This window comes from Phalacrocorax carbo, chromosome 16 (genome assembly GCF_963921805.1).
Source record: "Phalacrocorax carbo chromosome 16, bPhaCar2.1, whole genome shotgun sequence".
Taxonomy (NCBI): domain Eukaryota; kingdom Metazoa; phylum Chordata; class Aves; order Suliformes; family Phalacrocoracidae; genus Phalacrocorax; species Phalacrocorax carbo.
Genome location: NC_087528.1, coordinates 9,640,440 through 9,660,656, shown reverse-complemented (window position 1 = coordinate 9,660,656; position 20,217 = coordinate 9,640,440). Strand labels below are relative to the sequence as shown.

The window sequence follows — 20,217 nt, the reverse complement described above, 5'->3', positions numbered from 1 at the left end:
ACCACAAAGAAGTCAACCAAGGTAGTATCTCCACAACACATGAGAGTGTACACAGTCTTCCTAAATTCCTTCTGGATTGAGCTCCCTTTGAACCTCATCAGGCACCCTTTCTTTCTACTCTTTAATCCCATGGCTGGATCAGAACCAGAGATAAACACAAACCACCAACTCTGGGAGGTACTAAAGAGTGGGAAACAACGAAGGGGATCTCTGAACGCTAAAGCCAGCCCTACCTAGTGATGATGTGTGCAGTGAAGGGGCAAGAGAAAGAGCCACTCAGAGAATCCAGGATGTGAAACTCCCAATGCGCAATAATGTGGAGTAAAATATTAACTAATGCCTCCTGTACTACTTTTATACTACTTGCCAGACATACCCAACCTTGCTGAAGGCATTCAATTCCATACAGCTGCTCTACAGAAAGGTTACTTAACGTCATTCAAAGGCCATCCTCTGATGGCATCACACCACTCTTGAGCCATCACAGTTCTGATACCTCTACAAGGGCTAAAGCATTTTTAATTTTAACCAATACAGTTTTACTTTAGAGACACCAACAATGACGACAGATGTGCAGTTTGTCCTTCTGGGGAAAAGGATGAGAGACAGTTAGACTTTATTTAAGAAGCAGAATATTTTAGAGCAAGACAGAAGAAGCTTTTGTATGCAAGCAGAAATAGAGAAGGAAAAAGATGGAAGGTTTCTGCTTCATCTGCAATACTAAGAAAATTAAGACTCACAGAAGGGATAGGGACTGAAAGAAAGAGGTCCATACCTGTTTTTTTTCAAATATCAAACTCTTGGCAAGTAAGATGCAACTGGAGCTGAAAAAATTCCTTTCCTAGAGCTATACCCCCTACATTCTACCACACGCATCACCAAAAGGGTTAAACTCTAAGTCAGAGTGACCACAGGCAGAAGGAACTCTGAGGAGGCAGATGTTAACAACTACCAGCATGGGATACTGCTTTTACAATAGCTTTACTATGGAGTTCCATGTTCCACTGAAAGGCTCAGATGAGAAATCTGAGCACGCCTTACAACCTAAGAGTTAGAAACTCTGACCATCTTCTCAGACCTTGGAAGTCATGGGATCAAGTTGCAACGAACCTATTAAGACCACTTCTGCTCCTAGGACAATCCTACAACAAGCTAGAAAAGTTATCCCTTTCCATATGTAAAACTCTACCAAGCTTATACCTTTTACACGATCCGGGAGATAAATCTGTCACAACAAGCAGTAAGCGACTTCAGGCTATTATAAAACACAAGTCTGACTAAACCCTGCTTATCTTTAGCAAAACTACACAGCAGACAGCAATTTTTAAAAGAAGGACAAATACCCAGGGGTCAGGTGATAAAAGTGGGCATTTGTTAATTAAATTTGCATGGAATTTGAGGCGCAGAGATTGAGGCTCTTCTGGACTATGCTTTTAATGTGGTTGTGTTGCCTCCATCAGAACCATTCATCAAGGACACCTCAAGGTTCAAAGCTCTGCTTGCCTCTAGACAGCAAATTCTTAAATTCCCATCCTTCATATTTCCTATAGTAAATGTCCAAAATGCAATACTTCCTCACTGAACTCTTGGCAGAACTGTACGTCACCAAGGCACCTAACCCAATATTGTGGGGCAAAAGTCTTAAATATGGAAACATCTTTTTCCTTGTTCAGGCCTTCCTCAGCCTCGGGCAAGGCAGGATTAAAAAAAGCCCTCATTGCAAACGAATTTTCCCTTACCTGTTCTTGTTCCTTTTGCAGTTCTTGGCTGTTCTTAGACTTCTTTGGCTTAGAAGGGCCTCCAGGGCTAGAAAAAGTTGTTGGCAGCTTTGAAGACGGCATATCTAACGCAGGAGACGGTACAGCCACAGAAGTGTCCCCCAGACGCTGTCCATCTCCAGAAAAAGGGACAAATGGGGTAGACTTGGGCTCTGAGGAAGGCCACTGCTCCTCCAAGCTGGCCTGAGATTCTCTAATCAAGTCTTGCTTGTCTGTGCAGCTGTTTGAAGACATGGCCACATCCCTGTGGTCCAAGTCCTCTAGGAATGTGTTTGCTTGAGGTAGGGGCACATCCACTGCTCCTTCAATAGGGCTTGGCCTCACTAACTCATTACACCGCACCGTGGCGCCCACAGCTTCATCCCGGCCAGATAAACTGCATTTCTTCATGACGACTCTTAAAGAAGACACCAAAAGGAATAAAACTAAAATAATTTATCCTATCAATACTGCCCTCCCCATTCTCAGCGTGACCATGACACAAAGAAGATAGTTAGACTCAAATATACCCCTAATTTAATGACCACCTTCTTCCAGACACTCACAAAGAACAAGCTCCAGTTGCTCTGAAGTTAGGGGTGGGGGGTCAGGGGTTTGTGCCAAAAAAAAAAAAAAAAAAAAAAAAAACCAAAACAGAACAGGGACTACCTGCTCCACTGGAAGAAAACTGCCTTGCAGGAAAAAACAATAGTCAGTTGTAACGCACAGCTTCTAATCACTCCTGCCTTCTGTATATACTGCAAAGAACTGGCTAGAAGATCACAGAAAGGCTGACATTGTCCCCCACCTCACCCTCCCAAACAGTCAGCAGGAGGCACTGCAGGGCCTGGGAGTTCAATGCCTGAGATTCAAGGCAGGGAAGAATGAAGTGGTAGATGATCGTCCTCTCAGAGAGGCTTTTAACTTTGAATTGTCTGTTTCACTCACAGGAGGGGGAAAAAAAAAAAAAAAAGAAAAAAAACACATAAGAAGCAAACAAGCCCCTTTAATCTGCACATGACTGGTCAGTGCCAGCATCTGCAGCTGTGGGAAGCACATCTGGGCAGCAGTTTCAGATAAACAGGCAAATACAGTAATTACTGAGTGGCGCGATGTTTGTCTTTTTGAACTTCTTTTGTGCCTTTTTTTTTTTGTATTTGAAACAAAACAAATCACCCCCAGAGTGGAAGGGAAAAATAAAGAATCCAAACTTTGTTCCTCCCAACCTGATGATGGCACTGCCTCCAGTCAGGCCAAGAGACTTCAGTGTTGTCTTCTCCAGGGCATCTTTTCCTGATATCTGCAACAAAAACAGAGGAAAGTAATTATGGCAACTGCCTATCTGGGAGAGCATTTGAAGTGCTCTTTCTAGAAAGAAGCCTGTATCAAATCAAACACCACACAGCACCAGAAGCAGCTCAAAACATACTCTTTCTGCAGTTGGAAATGAGACCTGAATCCACCTGTATTCACCTGTACTGCTTTACCAAATTCACTGCTTATTAAAATGACGTCAAGGGAAGATAACCTACATGTATTTCCATCCCATGCATACATCCAAATCGCATCTGACATCAGCAAAGCATTATTTTATGTCAGAAGTTAAATCACAGGCGATGTCTCAGAGCTGAAAGACAGCCAATTTCATTACAAGCAGATGGGAGGTGCATGTAATGACCTGTTCCAGAATAAAGATGATCTATCCACAGAGGTCAGTGGGAAGTGAAGTGGACAGCTAGGGAGAGCAAATTCCATAATATGCACATACAAAATATTAAACAAAACATTAATAGCAAAAGATCAAAACACAGAGAAAAGCAAATATTTATTAAAATGAAACCACTGTTTTGACTCAAGCTTTAAAAGAAGTTGGAAAGAAAAACACAAACAGGTCATTGAGCTCATTTTATGGGCTCAGAGGTCTAAACGGCCCAGGGTTACATTCCAAGAGAGCTTTTTTCCATACAGACACGTCATGCTTTGAAAAGACCAACATTTTTCTACTTCCCCTCTCAAGAAAGTTCAAAAGAAACACTTTCCAGGTTGGAAAGCAGAGCTGAGTTTTTCTTATTTTGTAGGGACCGACAGACAAGAGACAGTTAAGAAGGCTGTGCTGACTTACCTCATCTCGCATGTAAATACAGACCGGAGAGAATTCACCATGCTGTTCCATAAACTCCCTGCAATATAGAGCAAAATCCTGCAGCATCTATAGAAGAGTCTACCCCCTCCAAAACCAATGTAGAGCAATAGTAAGAAGTGAAATTATCTAGCAACACTCTCCTCCACATTCCTCCAGCAACATCCACTACACAGTTCACAGAGTCAGTACTAAACAGTAGGTAAAAAATTTACTCCAATGCATTCACTGTTCCTTAAACACAGCCCTGAAAGTTTAAAAACAAAGGACAAATAATTCAAGTTATTTCTGAAATTAGATAAATTTGAGCACACTGTTCTTCACGTGCCTCGGTACCCGATCTGGAACACGACTTAATGTTTTAACGTCAATAACACAGCATAATAATATGCTCTTTTTAATCCCTAATCTAAGTTAAAGAGTTTGTTACAGTTTAGACTGTACTTTCCTTGGGGACAGGTCAGTTTCTTTCCATGTATGCACAGCAACAAACAGAATGAGATACTGCTCTAAAGCAAATAATCTGAGAACAAAGAATTCGACTGTCTTAGTATCAGACAGAATAAAAGATTTAAAAAAAAAAAAAAAAAGAAAAAGAAACAGCAGAAGCTTTCAGATTCTGGAGACCAGGGACAAAACAAAGCCAAAGGAAAGGCTGCCACAGTAGGCAAAGTGAAGATAACCCACATTTAAGCATTTCAGCAGGACACATATTAGCAATGATGCAAACTGCTGGCAGGCCATCTGCTGAGGAAGACATAAGTGAAGGACTCTCGGCATAGAGAAGGGGAAAAATAGTAAGATGCTACTCTTGACAAGGTGCTACTCTTCCCATTTTCCTCTAGATAAGCAATTCTAAGGCATTCAAGTAGAAGAGAAGCTGGATTACATATTCACTTGATCAAACACAGGAGATGGACAGGGAAAAGACAATCACTGTCTGTCATAGCAAGCCTCAGTTCTCATCCACCCAAGATCATCATCCACTCAAGACCATGAATTTCAAAACAGAGCACATGTTGGAAAATCCTACAACAGGGACTAACACTTTTAGTAAGGAAACCTCAGATGCCTGCAGAAAAGTACAAAGCCATAAAGAATTAACCAGTACATTACACTGATGCACTGAAATCAGTGATTTAGATTCAATAGTAGAAACACTCTTTCACATTGGTCTCCCCTTCAGCAGTCGAAGTGAAACTCAAACTGAAATCAGATGAGAATGTGGTAAAACATGAAATTAAGGAGAAGAAGAGTTTGCTTCTCCCCTCCAGCACACCAGCGCCAAAAGGTGACCAGGAGAACACTGGCCATGCTGAGAGACAGTGGTGCTCAGAAAGATAGCTGGCTGAATTCTCACAAGCTTTTTTTTTTCCCCAAAAAAAGTTTTTTGTTGCTTTGAAAACAAAAGTTTTATCTTCAAAAGTTTCAGCCTAACTTCACTGGGGAAACTACAAAAGGTGGGAAAATTGCCCCAGGATATTCCCAATCAACACAATAAGAACTGATGAGATTTATCCTTCTTGATAACGCTCCAGTAGCTCTTGTTAGCACATTCTGTCCTGAGCTCTCTGTCATTTCAGTTGCGCCAGGACATCCCTTGGTAAGGAGCTGGTATATACCATCTGCATCGCAACAGCTGTTTTATCGTCAAAAGCAAAACAGCTGAAATTCTTCCTCATGGTAAACTCCCTTGATCTTAATGCTCTCTGAAGTCCAGTCTCTGGGGGATGGAGAGGGAATGGCTTTCCTCTGTGCCTCACCCCACCAGGAAACAATCACCCATCATATCATCTTGGATGACTTGAAGACAAACCACCTCTCTGCAACTCAGCTAATGAAACCCACCTGACAGCCCAGTAAAGTGACACATCCTTGCTCATTTCCCGAGGCCTCTGACAAGAGAGGCTGAAGCTAGTCCCTGGAGTCAACTTGTCATTTTACGCCCTATTACGCTGGTGTTGACTACTGAACTCATGAGGAGTTTTGCAAATGACTGACTTACAGGGTTATGGGAATGCACACACTTAACTGTCTCTTCAGTCACCAGATTCTAGTCTCTGCAGTGAACTTCACAAGAGAAAAACAAAACCTGCAGGACTCTGGCAGCCTGAAAAAAACCCAGTATTTTTCACTGGAAATTAGAAGTTTTGGAAAGATATACTTCTGCTTCAGCCATTTCTCTGCGTTGTTTGTAATTCTGCAGTAGCATTCATAGCCACACATTCTCCTAAATATATTTGCAAAACATTCATCAACCTGGTGTCCAAGCGTCACAAAAATTAAGCAGGAACTCAGATGGCTTGTATCTAGTGCATCACTTACACCTATGACTCGTACCTTCAGGGACTCTATCTTGTGCTTTAATTTGTAAGCGTCATACCTGGGGGATGGAACAGGGAATGACTGTAAGAAAAGGATGTCAGTGATCAAGGCTAGATCATTCTGACTTTTCCTGGAAAGGAGTTCTACTTAAAATGTTCTGCCTTCAGCATTGTTTAATTTAAACATATGTATTTTGGGATGCAGTATTACTATACACAAAGTTATCTCCAGGGTTTATGTAGGAAAAGGACCCCTTAAATGATAGTCAAAATCCATTCAGTCAACTGAGCGTCTAATTCTCAAGTGACTACGCATGTCACATAGTACGCCTGCACTGTGACCACACTGACTACTGCTGTTGGAAAGGCTTCTACTTCATAGCTGGTAGGTCCACAAATAGGCATGCAGTAAACCCAACCATTATGGAAAGACCACCTTAAGACGGGGATAACATTTTCTGTTCGGGTAAGAAGGAAGGAAAATAACCCTTAGCACTTTAGCAATCTGCTTGCACAGCAGAAGGCAGACTCTGCACACCCAAATGCACCTTACTACTTTTGATGCAGCAGTTCCAATAATCTTTAGTATCATCATAATCTTCAAAGTTACTTAACAATAGCTTTGCCAATATTATCCTATGTAGCCTTTCTATTATGTCCAAAATACATCACAGATGAGCAGCCTAGAAGAATATATATACAATCAATGTCTTACATAATATTTTAACATGAAACTATTTAGCCCAGCACAAAGTGACAAAACAATCCGTACAGGGAAGGAGAATAGAAAATCAAGGGAAATAGCCGTTAAGGTCTGGGAAAATTCATCAAGGACATTTACATTTATACTCAAAACTCAGCTTCAATGAAATGTAAGTGAAACAGCTGGGACCAGAAGTCACTCAGGATTGAGAGAGCCACCTGAAGAATTATGATACTCAATCCTTGAGTAATCCTCAAGAGCACATCAAAGAGTTCCAGATGGAGGATGTGGGGGAGCAAACCTGTTAAGCACAGACCTAAATTGAGACTTCTGTTTGGTTTAATTGTAGCAGTCTACCTCCCGTCTTGATCTAAAGGTTAAAACTTAAGCCTTTCTAAATAAAGCATGATGATATGGGACAAGGTGAGTCACAATGAAACCGAAAAGCTCCACTTGCTAGAGTTAGCAAATTCAAACAGAGTAACCTGTAAAACCAGTCCTGAGTGTTGGGTCTGGTTTAGGGAAGTCAGGGGCTGAGAACTACTTCCAGACCAGCTGCAAGAGATCATAAGGGTTTTATAGTCCTGAGGTACCATTCTTTCAGAACACTTCTCCCAGCCACCGCACCTAATCCCATCGTGCAGAAAGAGACGGACACACCCAGAGCATCCAAACTATTATATTCAAGCTTCAGATGGTGAAACACAGTTAACTTTCTAACTCAAGGTGAACAACCAAAACAACACTAGAATAGGTCTGCCACCGTTTGAGGTTCTGCAAGTCGTTATTCTCCCTCAAGGACAGAAAGTCGTACACAATGCTCTGCAGGAATCAAGAGATTAAGTTCCTAATCAGAATTAGCACAATCTTGTGATTTAAGACCCAGGCCCCGACCACCCTCACTCCTTTTGCAGCAGTTGAGTTCCAAAAGGCAACGCTTGATGAGGAAAGGCAGAAAAAAAATCTTGTCTCCTGACTGGAAGATTGGAACAAAATAGCACTTAAGAGACTACTTTTAGCACACCACAGCAGGCTATGGGTGCTCAGACTTTTCCAGATAATCCAGGAGAGCTAGTCATCCCTGCCTTATTTTTGATGGATTTTGCTTCCAAACAGGATCAGCTGTATCCCTACAGAAATCCTCAACAGAAGTGCACAAAAGATAAAGGACTGACGAGACATGGAGGAAACAGTACAGAATTACAGAAAAGGGAGCCAAAACCACCCAGAAGAATGAAAGCTTGAACCTCAAGTTGTTTGTCAGGAAAGGTGGATGACCATCATTTAGGAGGAAAGAACCCGAGGCACAATAGAACACACCTCCTCACCACACAGACCCCTAAGAGAGCAAACCAATGTGACTAACACAACCTAGTTTCATTCACCTTTCCAAAACTGCTTTCCATTTCAATCCAAGCAACTCTTTGGATTGAAGAGCCTTCTACAAACGTATGGAAAATATCTGAACTTAATGAGTGATACCACAAGAGTAGCAAAGAGTCACAGTAATTGCCAAAACTGCCTTCAAGTGTCCAGACTGCAATCACTTCTACGTAACAGTCTACACAGCTGCTGAAGCTGCCAGCCAAGCAAGAGTGGGAGACAGAAAAGCAATGGTTCTCCCAGGCCTAATGCTAAAAGGGTATACAATGCTTGTGCCCTCAGCCAGTCTCTGCAGAACAGACTCCAAGGAAAGATCCCCCTGAGACTTATTTTTGTATAACTCTTGGAAGCGAGCAGGCTCCTCCTCCAGCTGCTGTTAATCCATTACATGCATTCACTGAGGCAAGCACACACATCAAACACACTGTCATTTCTTTGATGTGCTGTTCTTCAGAAGGGGAACGGCAAGCAGATTAGATTCCTTCATGTAGTGATCTGACAGGGCCTGTAAACATCTTGTGCAAGGACTGCCGCACGCTGAGAGGAGAAGCAGCCTTACAATAGCTTCCAGACCTTCTTCAGACCCAATTAGCCAAGATGGACGCTGGAAACCCGGGGGAAATTCCAGTGGATTTAGAATACTTCCCCTCACGCACTTAGAGCGGCCAAGCATTCCAGGAAAACGTCTCCAGTTGGAAAGTCAAAGGAAGGATTCAGCAAAAGTCAACCACTAGCTGACTAGTTAGTCAACTGAGTCAATACACGCTGAAAAGCAGCACAGCCCATGAAATCTATATGGATGGCTATAGATCCATCTTGTTTTGTGATTAAGACACACACAGCGTCTTTGCTTCTTGTTGAACTTAATCAAAAGTTTGCAAAGTCCATCCAAACATCTGAGCTCAGCTTCCAGAGGGCAGAAGAGAACAGCTGCATCTTATGAACTGAAGTTAATAATGCTTAGCACACTGTAGCAGTTGGAATCTTAAAAAGAGCAGCATGCACATTAGCTATTATTATTACAATAACCTCTAACAAATGAAACCACTCCAAAGGAGCAAAATTATATAAAAAGCTCAACATTTAAACCAAATAACCAACTAATGTGTGAGAAAGCCACGCAAAGGCTATTTGTCACTCTCCATATGTACCACCCCCACCAGTCTACCAGTTCCCAAACTGCAACAGGCACTCCTCTCCTCCCAGAGGGCACAAAGTATGCAGTAAGGTACAAGAGGGGCCTCAAAACACCCAGGAAAATTATACCTGGCTTTTCTTGCCTACTTCCTTCCTCAATCCAAAGAAAAAGAATTCTTTTCTCTCTAGCATTTACAAGACGACTGACCCTTTTGACTTAAGAGTAAATGCCACAACGTAGATCTGGTCCCTGACAACTAAAGACAAAAAGAGAATGACAAGTAAGGCTCATTTGTATCCCTTCAGAGTCACCAGATTACCTGAAGCATTTCCTCAACTTATGGTTTGATGATACAAAATATTGAGTAGAAAGACTGACATATGCCATTCCTACCCATCTGCCGCTTCCTCCTTTTAGATCCTTGTTTCCAGACAGGCTACACTTCTTGTCATGACTGCCTATGAAAGACAATCCTTAACTGGGCTAGGAAACTTAGCGACTTGAAAGATGACATAGAGAAAATACTATTTTACACCTGAATCAGCTACTTATGCTAATTCCCCATAAAGCTGCACAAACAGTATTAGGGGAGTTAGCAAGGAGGGCAGGGGTGAGCAGTAACTGTTCAATCCCCTACTGCTGCACAGAAGGTGCTCCCGATCCAAACTCCCTCCCTTGGGCCAGCACTAGTCACTCCTCTGATCTTGTTACGGGCCAGTCAGGGAGATAAGCTAGCAGAAAACTAACAGCACATCACTGGGAGGCTGGAAGAATTACTTCCTTACCGTGGAAACAGCTCCAGAGCAACTCCAGTCACACGATTCAACTGTGTAACCTTGACTTAATGAGATAACGTCAGCCAATTCAACCCAAGAACCATGTTTCTTAGTCTGTTTCAATTGCAGGGTAGAACACACAACTTTAAAACTTCATTTAAAGTAATTTACACTAGTACATGTTAGTGTAGTACTAGCACATGCCCGTAACCAGTCAATTACTACAGCTCAGCTAAGAGGTGACAATCTATTGTTTTGCATCCTGTAACTGTACCCTAAAAGGCTGAGCTTATCTGATTGCTACTGCACCACCACCCTCACTGCTCACTGCTCATTTCATAGCTTTTCTAGCACCGCAGCCTTGGAGACTTCAAACGTTTTGACACAGAAAGCTACTGTCTCTTTAGATGAGTATTTAATTGGTTTGAGAAATTAACAAAGATAGCTCCAATTTGCACAATACCATAGCACAGAATCTGTACAGATGAGCAAGAGATTCAAATGCAACAGAACAACTAGCAGAAGAGAAATGTAAGAGAAAGAACAAGCTAGAAATACAGGGTCTGAAAAAAATCATTTTATCAAGAGAAATGTAAAGCCAACTACAACAGAAAAAATGAAATTTGTAAATTCTGTTCAGAATAGGATGGCTGTCACAGCTTCAAGGCTTCATCTTCTGAGCCAAGACAAAAATAAAAGAACTGTCTTTGGAGAACAGTTATTAGCTTGACACTTCAAAACAATACAGTATTTTTAAGTCAAAACTAAAGACAAAAGAATGCACTTAATGTAGACTGGACTCTAATAAGATTTCTAACCCATGTATATATTCAATAAATGTAGGACCATAAATTCTTCTATTTAAACAGGATCTAAACAGTCTTTTGAAGATTCCACATTAGCCTGCTGAGAGCTCCAGATCCCCTTGAAGAACTTGCACAATGGCAAGCCTCAAAAAGCAATAGCACCTCACTTAACAAAGAACCCCCTCCACCACACGGAACCACAGCACAGCAATGCTGGTGATCAAGATAATCTAGGCTACCATCTCAACTCTGGCAGTGGCTTGACTTAAAACAAGTTTATGTAAAAGACAGGTACAGCAATATACATCCAGTTATAGTTCCTTCCTAGCCTTAGCCATCTGTTACCAGTTTATGCTACTCGACAGTTAGAAAATAATGCTGAAACTATGGAGTGTCAAATCTGAAAGAGCAAGGAACAGGCAAACGTCTGTGTTGTAAAGGAAAAATCACAGTCAAATAAATGCGAATTCTGCAGATCTGCAGGATTTAGCTGGATCACCACAGCAACAACTATTGTCATGCAGAGATCCATCCAAACAAGAAGTTTCTCACTGCATTGCTCACCTGATCTTTGCAAAATGGTTGAGAAGTTCCCACAAAGTTTGTTGACAGAGGAAGGTGTCTTGTAAACGGGAGCCATCATCTAACTGTAATGCGATCCGAACCTATAGGAAAAAATACACTGAATTAATCTGAAAAATTTATGAAAACTTTTTTTCTTGACAACAACTTTTTTCAGTATATCAGTGATCCCTAGAACCTGCTATCCAAAAAACACTACTTCCTTCTAAACACTTGCTGCAAAGGATTACATTGGTTAAAAATGCAGAGGAATAGTCAAACGATTATTTTAGAAGTTAATATTAAGAATAGTTCTATTCTGCTATGAATATGAGTGTTATATATGAGGATCTTATGACAGACAGTGTCAAAAGCCTTACTGAAGTCCACGTAGAAAATATCCACTGCTCTCCCCACACCTACCAGGCCAGCCATTTTTATCACAGAAGCCTATCCAGTTGGTCATGCATGACTTCCCCTTGCTGAATCCATGCTGGCTACTCCTGATGATCTTCCTGTTGTTCATGTGCATGGAAATGGTTTCCAGGATTAACTGCTTCATTACCTTCCCAGGGACTGAGGTGAGGCTGACCCACCTGTGTCCTCCTTCTTGAAAACAGGAGTGACATTTGCTTTCCTTCAGTCTTCAGGCACTTCTCTCAATAGCCATGATCAATCAAAGGCTGTCAATAGTAGAGCCTTGCAATGACATCTGCCAGGTCCCTCATCATGCATGGGTGCATCCCATCAGGGCCCATGGACTTAGGTATGTTCGGTTTGCTCAAGTATTCCCTGACCTGATCCTCTTCCACCAAGGGTACATCTTCCTTGCTCCAGCCTTTCCCCCGGTCTCTGGGACCTGGGATTCCTGAAGGCCAGTTTTGCTAGTAAAGACTGAGGTAAAGACGGCATTCAGCCTTTTCCATGTCCTGTGTAACCAAGTCCCTGCTTTATTGAGCAATGGGCCCACATTTTCCCCAGCCTTCCTTTTGTCACGTATGTACTTAAAGAATCTCTTCTTGTTGTCTTTGACATCTCTGGCCAGATTCAATTCCATTCGGGCTTAAGCTTTCCTAACTTCATCCCTGGATGCTCAGACAAGGTCTCTCTATTCCTCCCAGGTTACCCATCCTTGCTTCCACTCTCTGTATACTTCCTTTTTGTGTTTGAGTTTGGCCAGGAGCCTCTTGTTCATCCATGCAGGCTTCCTGACATTTTTGCTTTACTTCCTATTCGTTGGAATGGACTGCTCTTGAGCACGGAGGAGGCGATCCACAAATACTAGCCAGCTTTCTTGGGCCCCTCTTCCCTGACATATCCTGGATTGAAACATATTCAGACAAAGGCCAAAACAAGTGTCCCAAATAATGTGTCATCATGAGCAACTGAGATGTTGTTTTATGCTAGCTGAAACTTTACAGCAGAGGTCTTTGCAGCTATATAAAATGAATTCCAATAACCCTGACAGGATTGATGCAGCTGCATGAACTAAAACACCAACCTAGACCTCTGTCAACTTAAGCATTGATTTGCAGAACAACTGCCCTGAGGCAGAACAGCGTACTTGGACATCCACACAGAGAAACAACAAACACAGTCCAAATCTATCCTTGAGTTACTGAAGACCCAACCAACTGTTATCAGTCCAAAGAGACCGTGTGTATAACTTGCAACTTACAGCACCTAACGTCTCTAGTCAGCTATGGTTTTCTGAAGTCCACAGAAATTGGCCTTATTCAAAACTCTTGAGAAGGATGTAAGCCTAGGACATCAACAGAAGCTTTCTTTCATTCTGTGTTTTCACGTGTCCCTACCAACAATCTCAGCACATCCTCTCTCCCTCTGTGAGCGCATGTGTGTGCGAGCATGAGTGGGAGGAGAAAAAAAACCAGACACCACACACTCCGGCAATCTATTGTGATTTCCCTGGAGGAATGTGTTTGTCATCTGCCTAGGCTCCTACCAGTTCTTGCGGGACTGCAAACTGTGATCTGCCAGAGCCAGGAATTTTTCTACATAAGGGAAACAGTGGCATCATCAACAACTAGCCAACAGAACTGAGTCGTTTCATCCCACCACTAACACAACCTCCTCGTTTCTCCTACGCTGGAGACAAGCTTTTTTTCTCAGCTACAGCAGAGTGATGACAGTTGACATCACCGTTCTATAAGAATCCAGCCCAGAAATTCAGACTACCAGTTGCATCAGGTTTTGGGCAACAGTTCAAAGCTAAACATGTCACGAAAGTCATATTCAGTCAACTAGAAAAGACTTTTTAAAAATCCCAGGATCTATATAAAATAATAAAGACACCAGGGCCAATCACCTTCTAAGTTCACAAACATATAACCAAAAGGCTAACAACTTTAACACTAGAACTGTACTGACGGTACCCCTAGATCACCTACCATCACACCTGGGGAGTTTGTTCAACTTTTCACTAAAGAACTGTCTTACAGGATTCAATTATTTTTATATGCAAAGGCAAATCCAAAAGCATTCTGTTTTAAAAATAGCAGGTTTGCTCAACAAACTCGTTATTTATCGAAACCTGTATTCTCTCTCTAGGGGTAACTGTTGCCAGCGCACCACAGGAAAGCAAGCACACCTACTTCCATGCACATTATCTCAGTAAAAGAGACAATAACAAAAGGCATAGAAGTAAATTCACCCCCACACTACTACGGCTGGCCTGCAGGGTTGAGTCCTCGTGTCAACTGCCACTACGTTAGAGCATAATGCTAGTGTCAGTTCCAGTCACAGAGTTATCCAGCTGTGTTGAACTGGTGTATTGGACACCAGTTCCCTGTGGCAGGGAATTCTTTTAGTCAATCGTGTTTTGTACAAAGTATTTTCTTGTACTCTCTGTAAAAATCTTCCAAGTGAAATCTCTGTTCTTAGGTTATGGGACATCACCTCTGTTTAGACTGCACCCTTCACAAATACATTCGCTCTAGCTTCTCAACCTCATGAAATAGCAACGAGCACTCCAAGTGAAGCCTCACTTCTGTGGATTCTGTAGAAATACAACTAAACAGTAACAACTTAAACTTTCACTAGCTCTTCTCGTTTGTGATCTAAAGTAGTGATGCCACGTTATAACCCCTCTCCTACAGTACACAGTCCTTCTCACCCTGATATGCTGCGCAATCTTCTTGGAAACAAAAATAAATAAAATCACTGTTTTCCTTCGGTACAATACCTCCCAAACTGGATGCAAATGTCAGATAAAGTCACCGCTGTACCATTTTAATAGAAACATTTTCCTCTGGAAGATGAACTCCATGCCATCACAACTTTTTTTAACTGAAAATTTTAAGCAGATGCTACCAGCTTGTGGTATTTTTTTAACTAAATAAGTCACTTGGAGCACAAACTTCTTTCTACCACAAAGTCAGAAAGAAAACATTAGTGCCAAAACAAAGCACATGGAGGTTTTACAGAGGAAAACACAGGCATCAGTGACCCCAAAAAACTACCCTGCACACCCACAGTGAACTAGAGCAGAGATTCCAAAGCCTTCTCACACTGCAAAGCTCACTTTTCAATGTATGTATCAGTTTATCTTTGTGACAGCTGAGGCAACTGCCTATAACAAAACACCACTAATGTATTTTGGCAGACAGACATTAGGAGATTAGCACTAATAGACCTGAAACTTTAACAAAAATTGAGAAACTCCAAATGAGGAAGTCAGTAAGAAGAGAGATGGCTGTTAGTGATAGACAAATGTTCATTCCCAGGCTACTTAAATAAGACCATACATCATTTTTACCACATAAAATGTTTATGCTCATTAACATCCATGCATCGTTTTAAAAGTCATGCCTCCAGCTGTTATAACGACATGCATAAAAGATTTTTACGTCTCCTAAACGTGACAATAATTTCTACAGAACACGGCATCCATAAGCCCTTTGCAAATTGTACCAAATAGGGACATTCGGTAACTGCTAAACACAGCACACATCACAAAAAATTCTAAAGCTGTGTGAATGTGAACACACCGTGAGCAGCAGTGCTGGGAAGGAAGCGAAAGAGAATCCTGTAAGAATTTGAGATTTTAGTCAAAATCCAGAGGCAGACAACAGCAACTGAAACAGAAATTAGGAAAGGGAACTGAGTTAGTAGTTCAACTGCTGAGCAAAGTCATCTGTGATGTTTAACTTCTTACACATTCCTGACTACTAATTTTTCAGCTCCCCAAAGGATCTCCCTATCCTCCAGCATGCAGCTGGCACTCCACCATCCCAGACTGCAAGCAAAGACTTCCAGCTACTAAATCACCATTCCCCACCACACCTCAGCCCGTCTTTGGGTGGTCTTCCACTCGAGCATTGTCCAAGCCTAACCATACCCTTGCTCGTTAGATCTGACGAGATCATATCCAGCATGACTGATTACTGAACAAATGGGGTCACACTGTGAAATGAACGTACCGTGTTTCCAACTTCCACTCTATTAGAGACTGGCACCATCTCCAGCTTGGCATTGTTGGGCAGTCTGGCAAATCTCCACTGTAAAGAGAGATCCAACACACTCCTCTGAAACCTAAAGAAGAACACAGCCCATGAAGACACCAGGAACCATCCTATGCCACCTTCAGATCGCTTCAGGGACTGGCAACAATGCAAAGTCCAGGTATTGAGCAAGAGAATTCCCTGTGAGCTGACCAAAAGCCACAGAGCACTATTCAACAATGCACAACTATTCAACAATGCACAATTCATAAAACATTCATGAACAAAAATTATTCTACATACCAAAAAAGATGCAGTTTGTAGTGGTCACAGATAAATACTCAAATATATGCTCCTCCTCAGGCTTTAAGAGGTAAATAGCAACTGAACAGGTATTCAAGCCCAGTGTTTGTTGCTAAATTAAAAGGGTTGTCTGGTATTTTTTACTGCCACTCAGACAAATAACCTCTTGACTATGATACCATAAAAATATTCGGTCAAACCACCGGGTAAGAGAGAAGAGTCCTACCAGCGCGTGAGCTAGCAGAAGTGCTTGTGTGGGGAGGGACACCTTCGTGGAGGTTACACAGGATCTCAGTATCTACCCAAAAAGCAAAGGGAACTTGGCAGGGGGAAATCAGGAAAGATCAATTTGAACAAAATAACTTTGCTGAGGAACCACCTGAGCCCGTGGACCCCTCTCTCCCCAGAGATGGCCATGAATAATGTCCCCGTGGCAAAGACCAAAACGCGGGCTGACCCGGGTGAACGGCTCCCGGACCCCCGGGCCCCTCCGACACCCGCCCGCAGCCACACGCGCGCCCGGGACAGCCGGCGGCAGCGCGCCGGGCCCACGAGCAGGCCGCGGGCACCGGGCCCTGCGCCTCGCCCGCAACCCGCCGGGCCCGGCCCGGGGCAGCGCCGCGGACACCGGGCCGGGCGGGGCCTCTCCCCGCGGCGGCGCGGCCCGCGGGCCCGTGGGCCCGGTCCCGTGTGGGCCGCCCGCCGTCCTTGCGGGGCGGAGGCGGCCTCGCGGTGAGACTCACTTCAGGCCGTACTCGCCGGGGCTGCCGCCCTGCTTCCTGCAGACCTCCTCAAGGACCTGCGGAGAAAACAGAGGCGTTACGGGACGGCCCGGGCCGGGCCGGGCCGGCCCTGCCGCGCCTCGTTCCGCCCCGCCTCGCCGCTCCGCTCCGCGCCGCTCGGCCGCCCCCGCCCCGGACCCACCTGGAGCAGCACCGTGCCGGGCCCCACCCGCACCGTGACCCGGCGCCCGCTGGGGGCCAGCACCGACACCACGGCAGCGCCCCCCCCTCCTGCCGCCGCCGCCATCTTCCCTCCCGCCGCGCCGCCGGCCTCCGCACGGCCGGGGCGGAGCCGGGCCCAGGGCCACCCCTGCCCGCAGGCCGCGCCCCGGCCCGCCCCGCCGCCGAGCCGGGCGGAATCGGCGCGGGAGAGCCCTGGGAGAGCCCCGGCCGTGCGGGGCAGGCGGCCGTGCGGGGCTGGGGCTGGGGCTGGGGCTGGGGCGGGAGCTGTCAGCCCGCGGCGGGGCGGCGTTTGCGTTTCCCCGGGTGCGAGCGGGGCTTGCAGCACCACCGGGGCTTGGAGCGAGGGCGGGAGGCGGAGGGGATCCCCGGCCCGCCCCGCTGGACCGAGGGGGGGGGGAGGCGGTACCGGGGCCCGTGCGGGGAGCCGGGCGCAGTCCCGGGGCCGTCCCGCAGCTCCGCGCAGAGCTGGAGGGGAGCAGCGGCAGCCCTTCCAGCAGCTCTTGTGTTTTCCCTCGGGTTTCCAGTGTTGTGATCCATCACCCGGCCCCTGAGAAAATAAAACAAGATTTCTTCCTGGTACCTGGACCTTCTCCGGTGGCGTCCGTAGGAATCCCCCAAGGCCCAGCGTAACGGGCCCGGCAAACGCCGGCGCGCCCCGGCCGTGCGGCTCCCCGGGCCAGCGGGATCTGCCTGGGGAGCTGGGTGCTCACACCCCGCACTAGTGGCAAGAAATCTCTTCTGCAGGTTTTAGCTCTTGCCTCTGCCAAGCAGTGATGGCAGTGACTAGTAGCTCCAAAAACATACACGTGTACAAGAAAGGTACTCCTTGGCAAAATATAAAAGCTATCACAACCACCACATTTCAGAGAGAAGAGGGGAGCATCTTACTACCTTCCCATTGTCAGATGAGTGCCCGGACAGTGTCACAGCCAGGACACCGGTGGTAAGACAAATTACGGCATCCCGCTGCCTTCAAAAGCCATTCCTTCAATGTTGATTGGGCATCTTGTGATTAGCGTTGCAAGCTCAGCCATTCAGATGAGGTGACTGCACCCAGGGAACCAAGATTATCTTATATTTTATGACACAAAATTTCTCAGAGACTTTATTTCATTTATGAGCTTCCCCTTCACTCTCAGCGCTGCCTTTTCAGTGTCAAAGGCGCTCTCAGAGAGTCAACTACAGTCTGTTTTGTTTGCTATCGTAAAAAAACTTTTAGTTTGGGTAACCACTGGAATTTATTTAGCCTAAGTTGTTACCACATGCCAAATACTTTCTCTACTTCCTCTATATTTATCATATATGTTAAGCTTAAGTCCGCACCGCCACCCCCAGCGCCCACAAAAATGTCTGCTTCACTTGGCTTATGATGGGAAAAGATCCTTTTAAGGAAAGACACTTTTGGAAAAGATAACACTTGCTCGTTTTTACCATATCAACAGTGTGAGAGAAGCGAGAAAAAGAGAGGACGGGAACTGTAATGATGGAGAAACATCCTCTTGCTTATGCATATGGATTCCTAAGTCTATCCAACACCATAGCTGCTCGACAAGATGTAGTAATAGTAATGAAGTGTGCCCTGGTGTATAATGTGTTGTTCAAAAATAATGCTTAAAAATATCTTTACATTTGTTCTTTCAATTCCATTGGGAAGTATCATTGTCTTATCATGTATACAGCTACAGCGTTCAGGGTATTGGTGTCTCAGACTATGTCTGTAATTCCTAAATACATTAAAATGCTTGAAGTCAATGCATTTTACTTTCAGAGCTGGGATGGACAGAGGTGTATACCAGTGTTGGATTATGTTGGTGTATGGCCAGTTACCCCAGAACAGCGGATGAGTAATTTGTCTGTCCACATCAGCTGAATGATTTCCATCATATGTCAATACCCTGTAAGTTGTCTGTGTGCACCTTTTTTTTTTTTTCACTGTTTTAGCTAAGCAGCTATGGAACTTTCTGACTAGAATCATGATAGCTCTACATGGACATATCACCACCATCCTCCTTTTGCTTGACAGTTCTCAGCTTACGTAGTGAAGAACTTTGCTCATACTCTGAAATTCGGTATTGCATAAGGAGCTTACGAATTACCACCCTCTCAGGAGTGCTCTTCTCTAGGAGAGAGGCCCACATCTTAGAAGAGCTTCTTCGAAAGAATGGCTACACTGGCTCCCACCAAGGCAGTCAGAACACCACCTCTGACAGCAGCTGGGAAGAGCTGCAGAGTGGGAGACAGCAGTTGTATTTTCCCCACTATCAACTTCCAGTTTTCAGCAATCTGCATCTTCTAGACTTCCCGAGTCAGCGGTTGTGTCTTTATATCTAATCACACCTGATGGACTTTTATTACATTAATTTGCCCATCCATCTTTTGAGCCCATCTGGGCTTTTGGCAGCCAGCGGATCATGGGGCAATGAATGCCACAGTTAAATTGTGTTGTGTGACAGAAGAACTTAATGTTTTTTGTTTTAGAACTTTTTCCTTGGTGTCCCCCCCTCCCCAGGTCTTGTTAAGAAACAATCGCTCATTGTTCTTTATTACCATCTCTGTAACATCCACAGGTTTAGAGACATATTTCTTACAATTCCCTACCTTTTTAGTTGCCTTTTGCTGTAAAATATGTGAAGAAGCTTGAGGACATAAGGGCAAGACTGTTCTGAAAGTTTTCACACTTTTGCCTGCAAATGGTGTAACAAATATCTATGGTGTGCAAGTTCTTCTTAGTCTTTAAAATAGGGTAGAGATCCAAAACTCTGCAAGTACATAATGCAGAATGAAGACATCCTGTCCTTCCACCAATTAATGCCTTCACAGAAGGTATGAAGAAGAAACAATTAAAATGGCTATGTTAACACCAGTGCTTATTCAGCTGCTGAGGTGGAGCACCCATTCCAT

At 44.2% G+C, this 20,217-nt stretch overlaps 1 protein-coding gene across 1 annotated transcript in view; it reads right to left on the bottom strand.

Annotated features, from left to right (window-relative positions):
* ASPSCR1 (ASPSCR1 tether for SLC2A4, UBX domain containing) overlaps positions 1-17,465 on the bottom strand; it is a 48,877-nt gene extending 31,412 nt beyond the window's left edge. Inside the window, exons 1-7 of the mRNA XM_064467182.1 lie at positions 17,276-17,465; positions 17,095-17,150; positions 16,028-16,139; positions 11,592-11,692; positions 3,880-3,937; positions 2,984-3,057; positions 1,740-2,175 (exon numbers count right to left, since the gene is read on the bottom strand). Of these exons, the coding sequence (XP_064323252.1) occupies positions 1,740-2,175; positions 2,984-3,057; positions 3,880-3,937; positions 11,592-11,692; positions 16,028-16,139; positions 17,095-17,150; positions 17,276-17,380 (942 nt within the window). The 5' untranslated portion in view covers positions 17,381-17,465. The remainder of the gene's footprint in view (positions 1-1,739; positions 2,176-2,983; positions 3,058-3,879; positions 3,938-11,591; positions 11,693-16,027; positions 16,140-17,094; positions 17,151-17,275) is intronic.
* Positions 17,466-20,217: the final 2,752 nt, after the last annotated feature.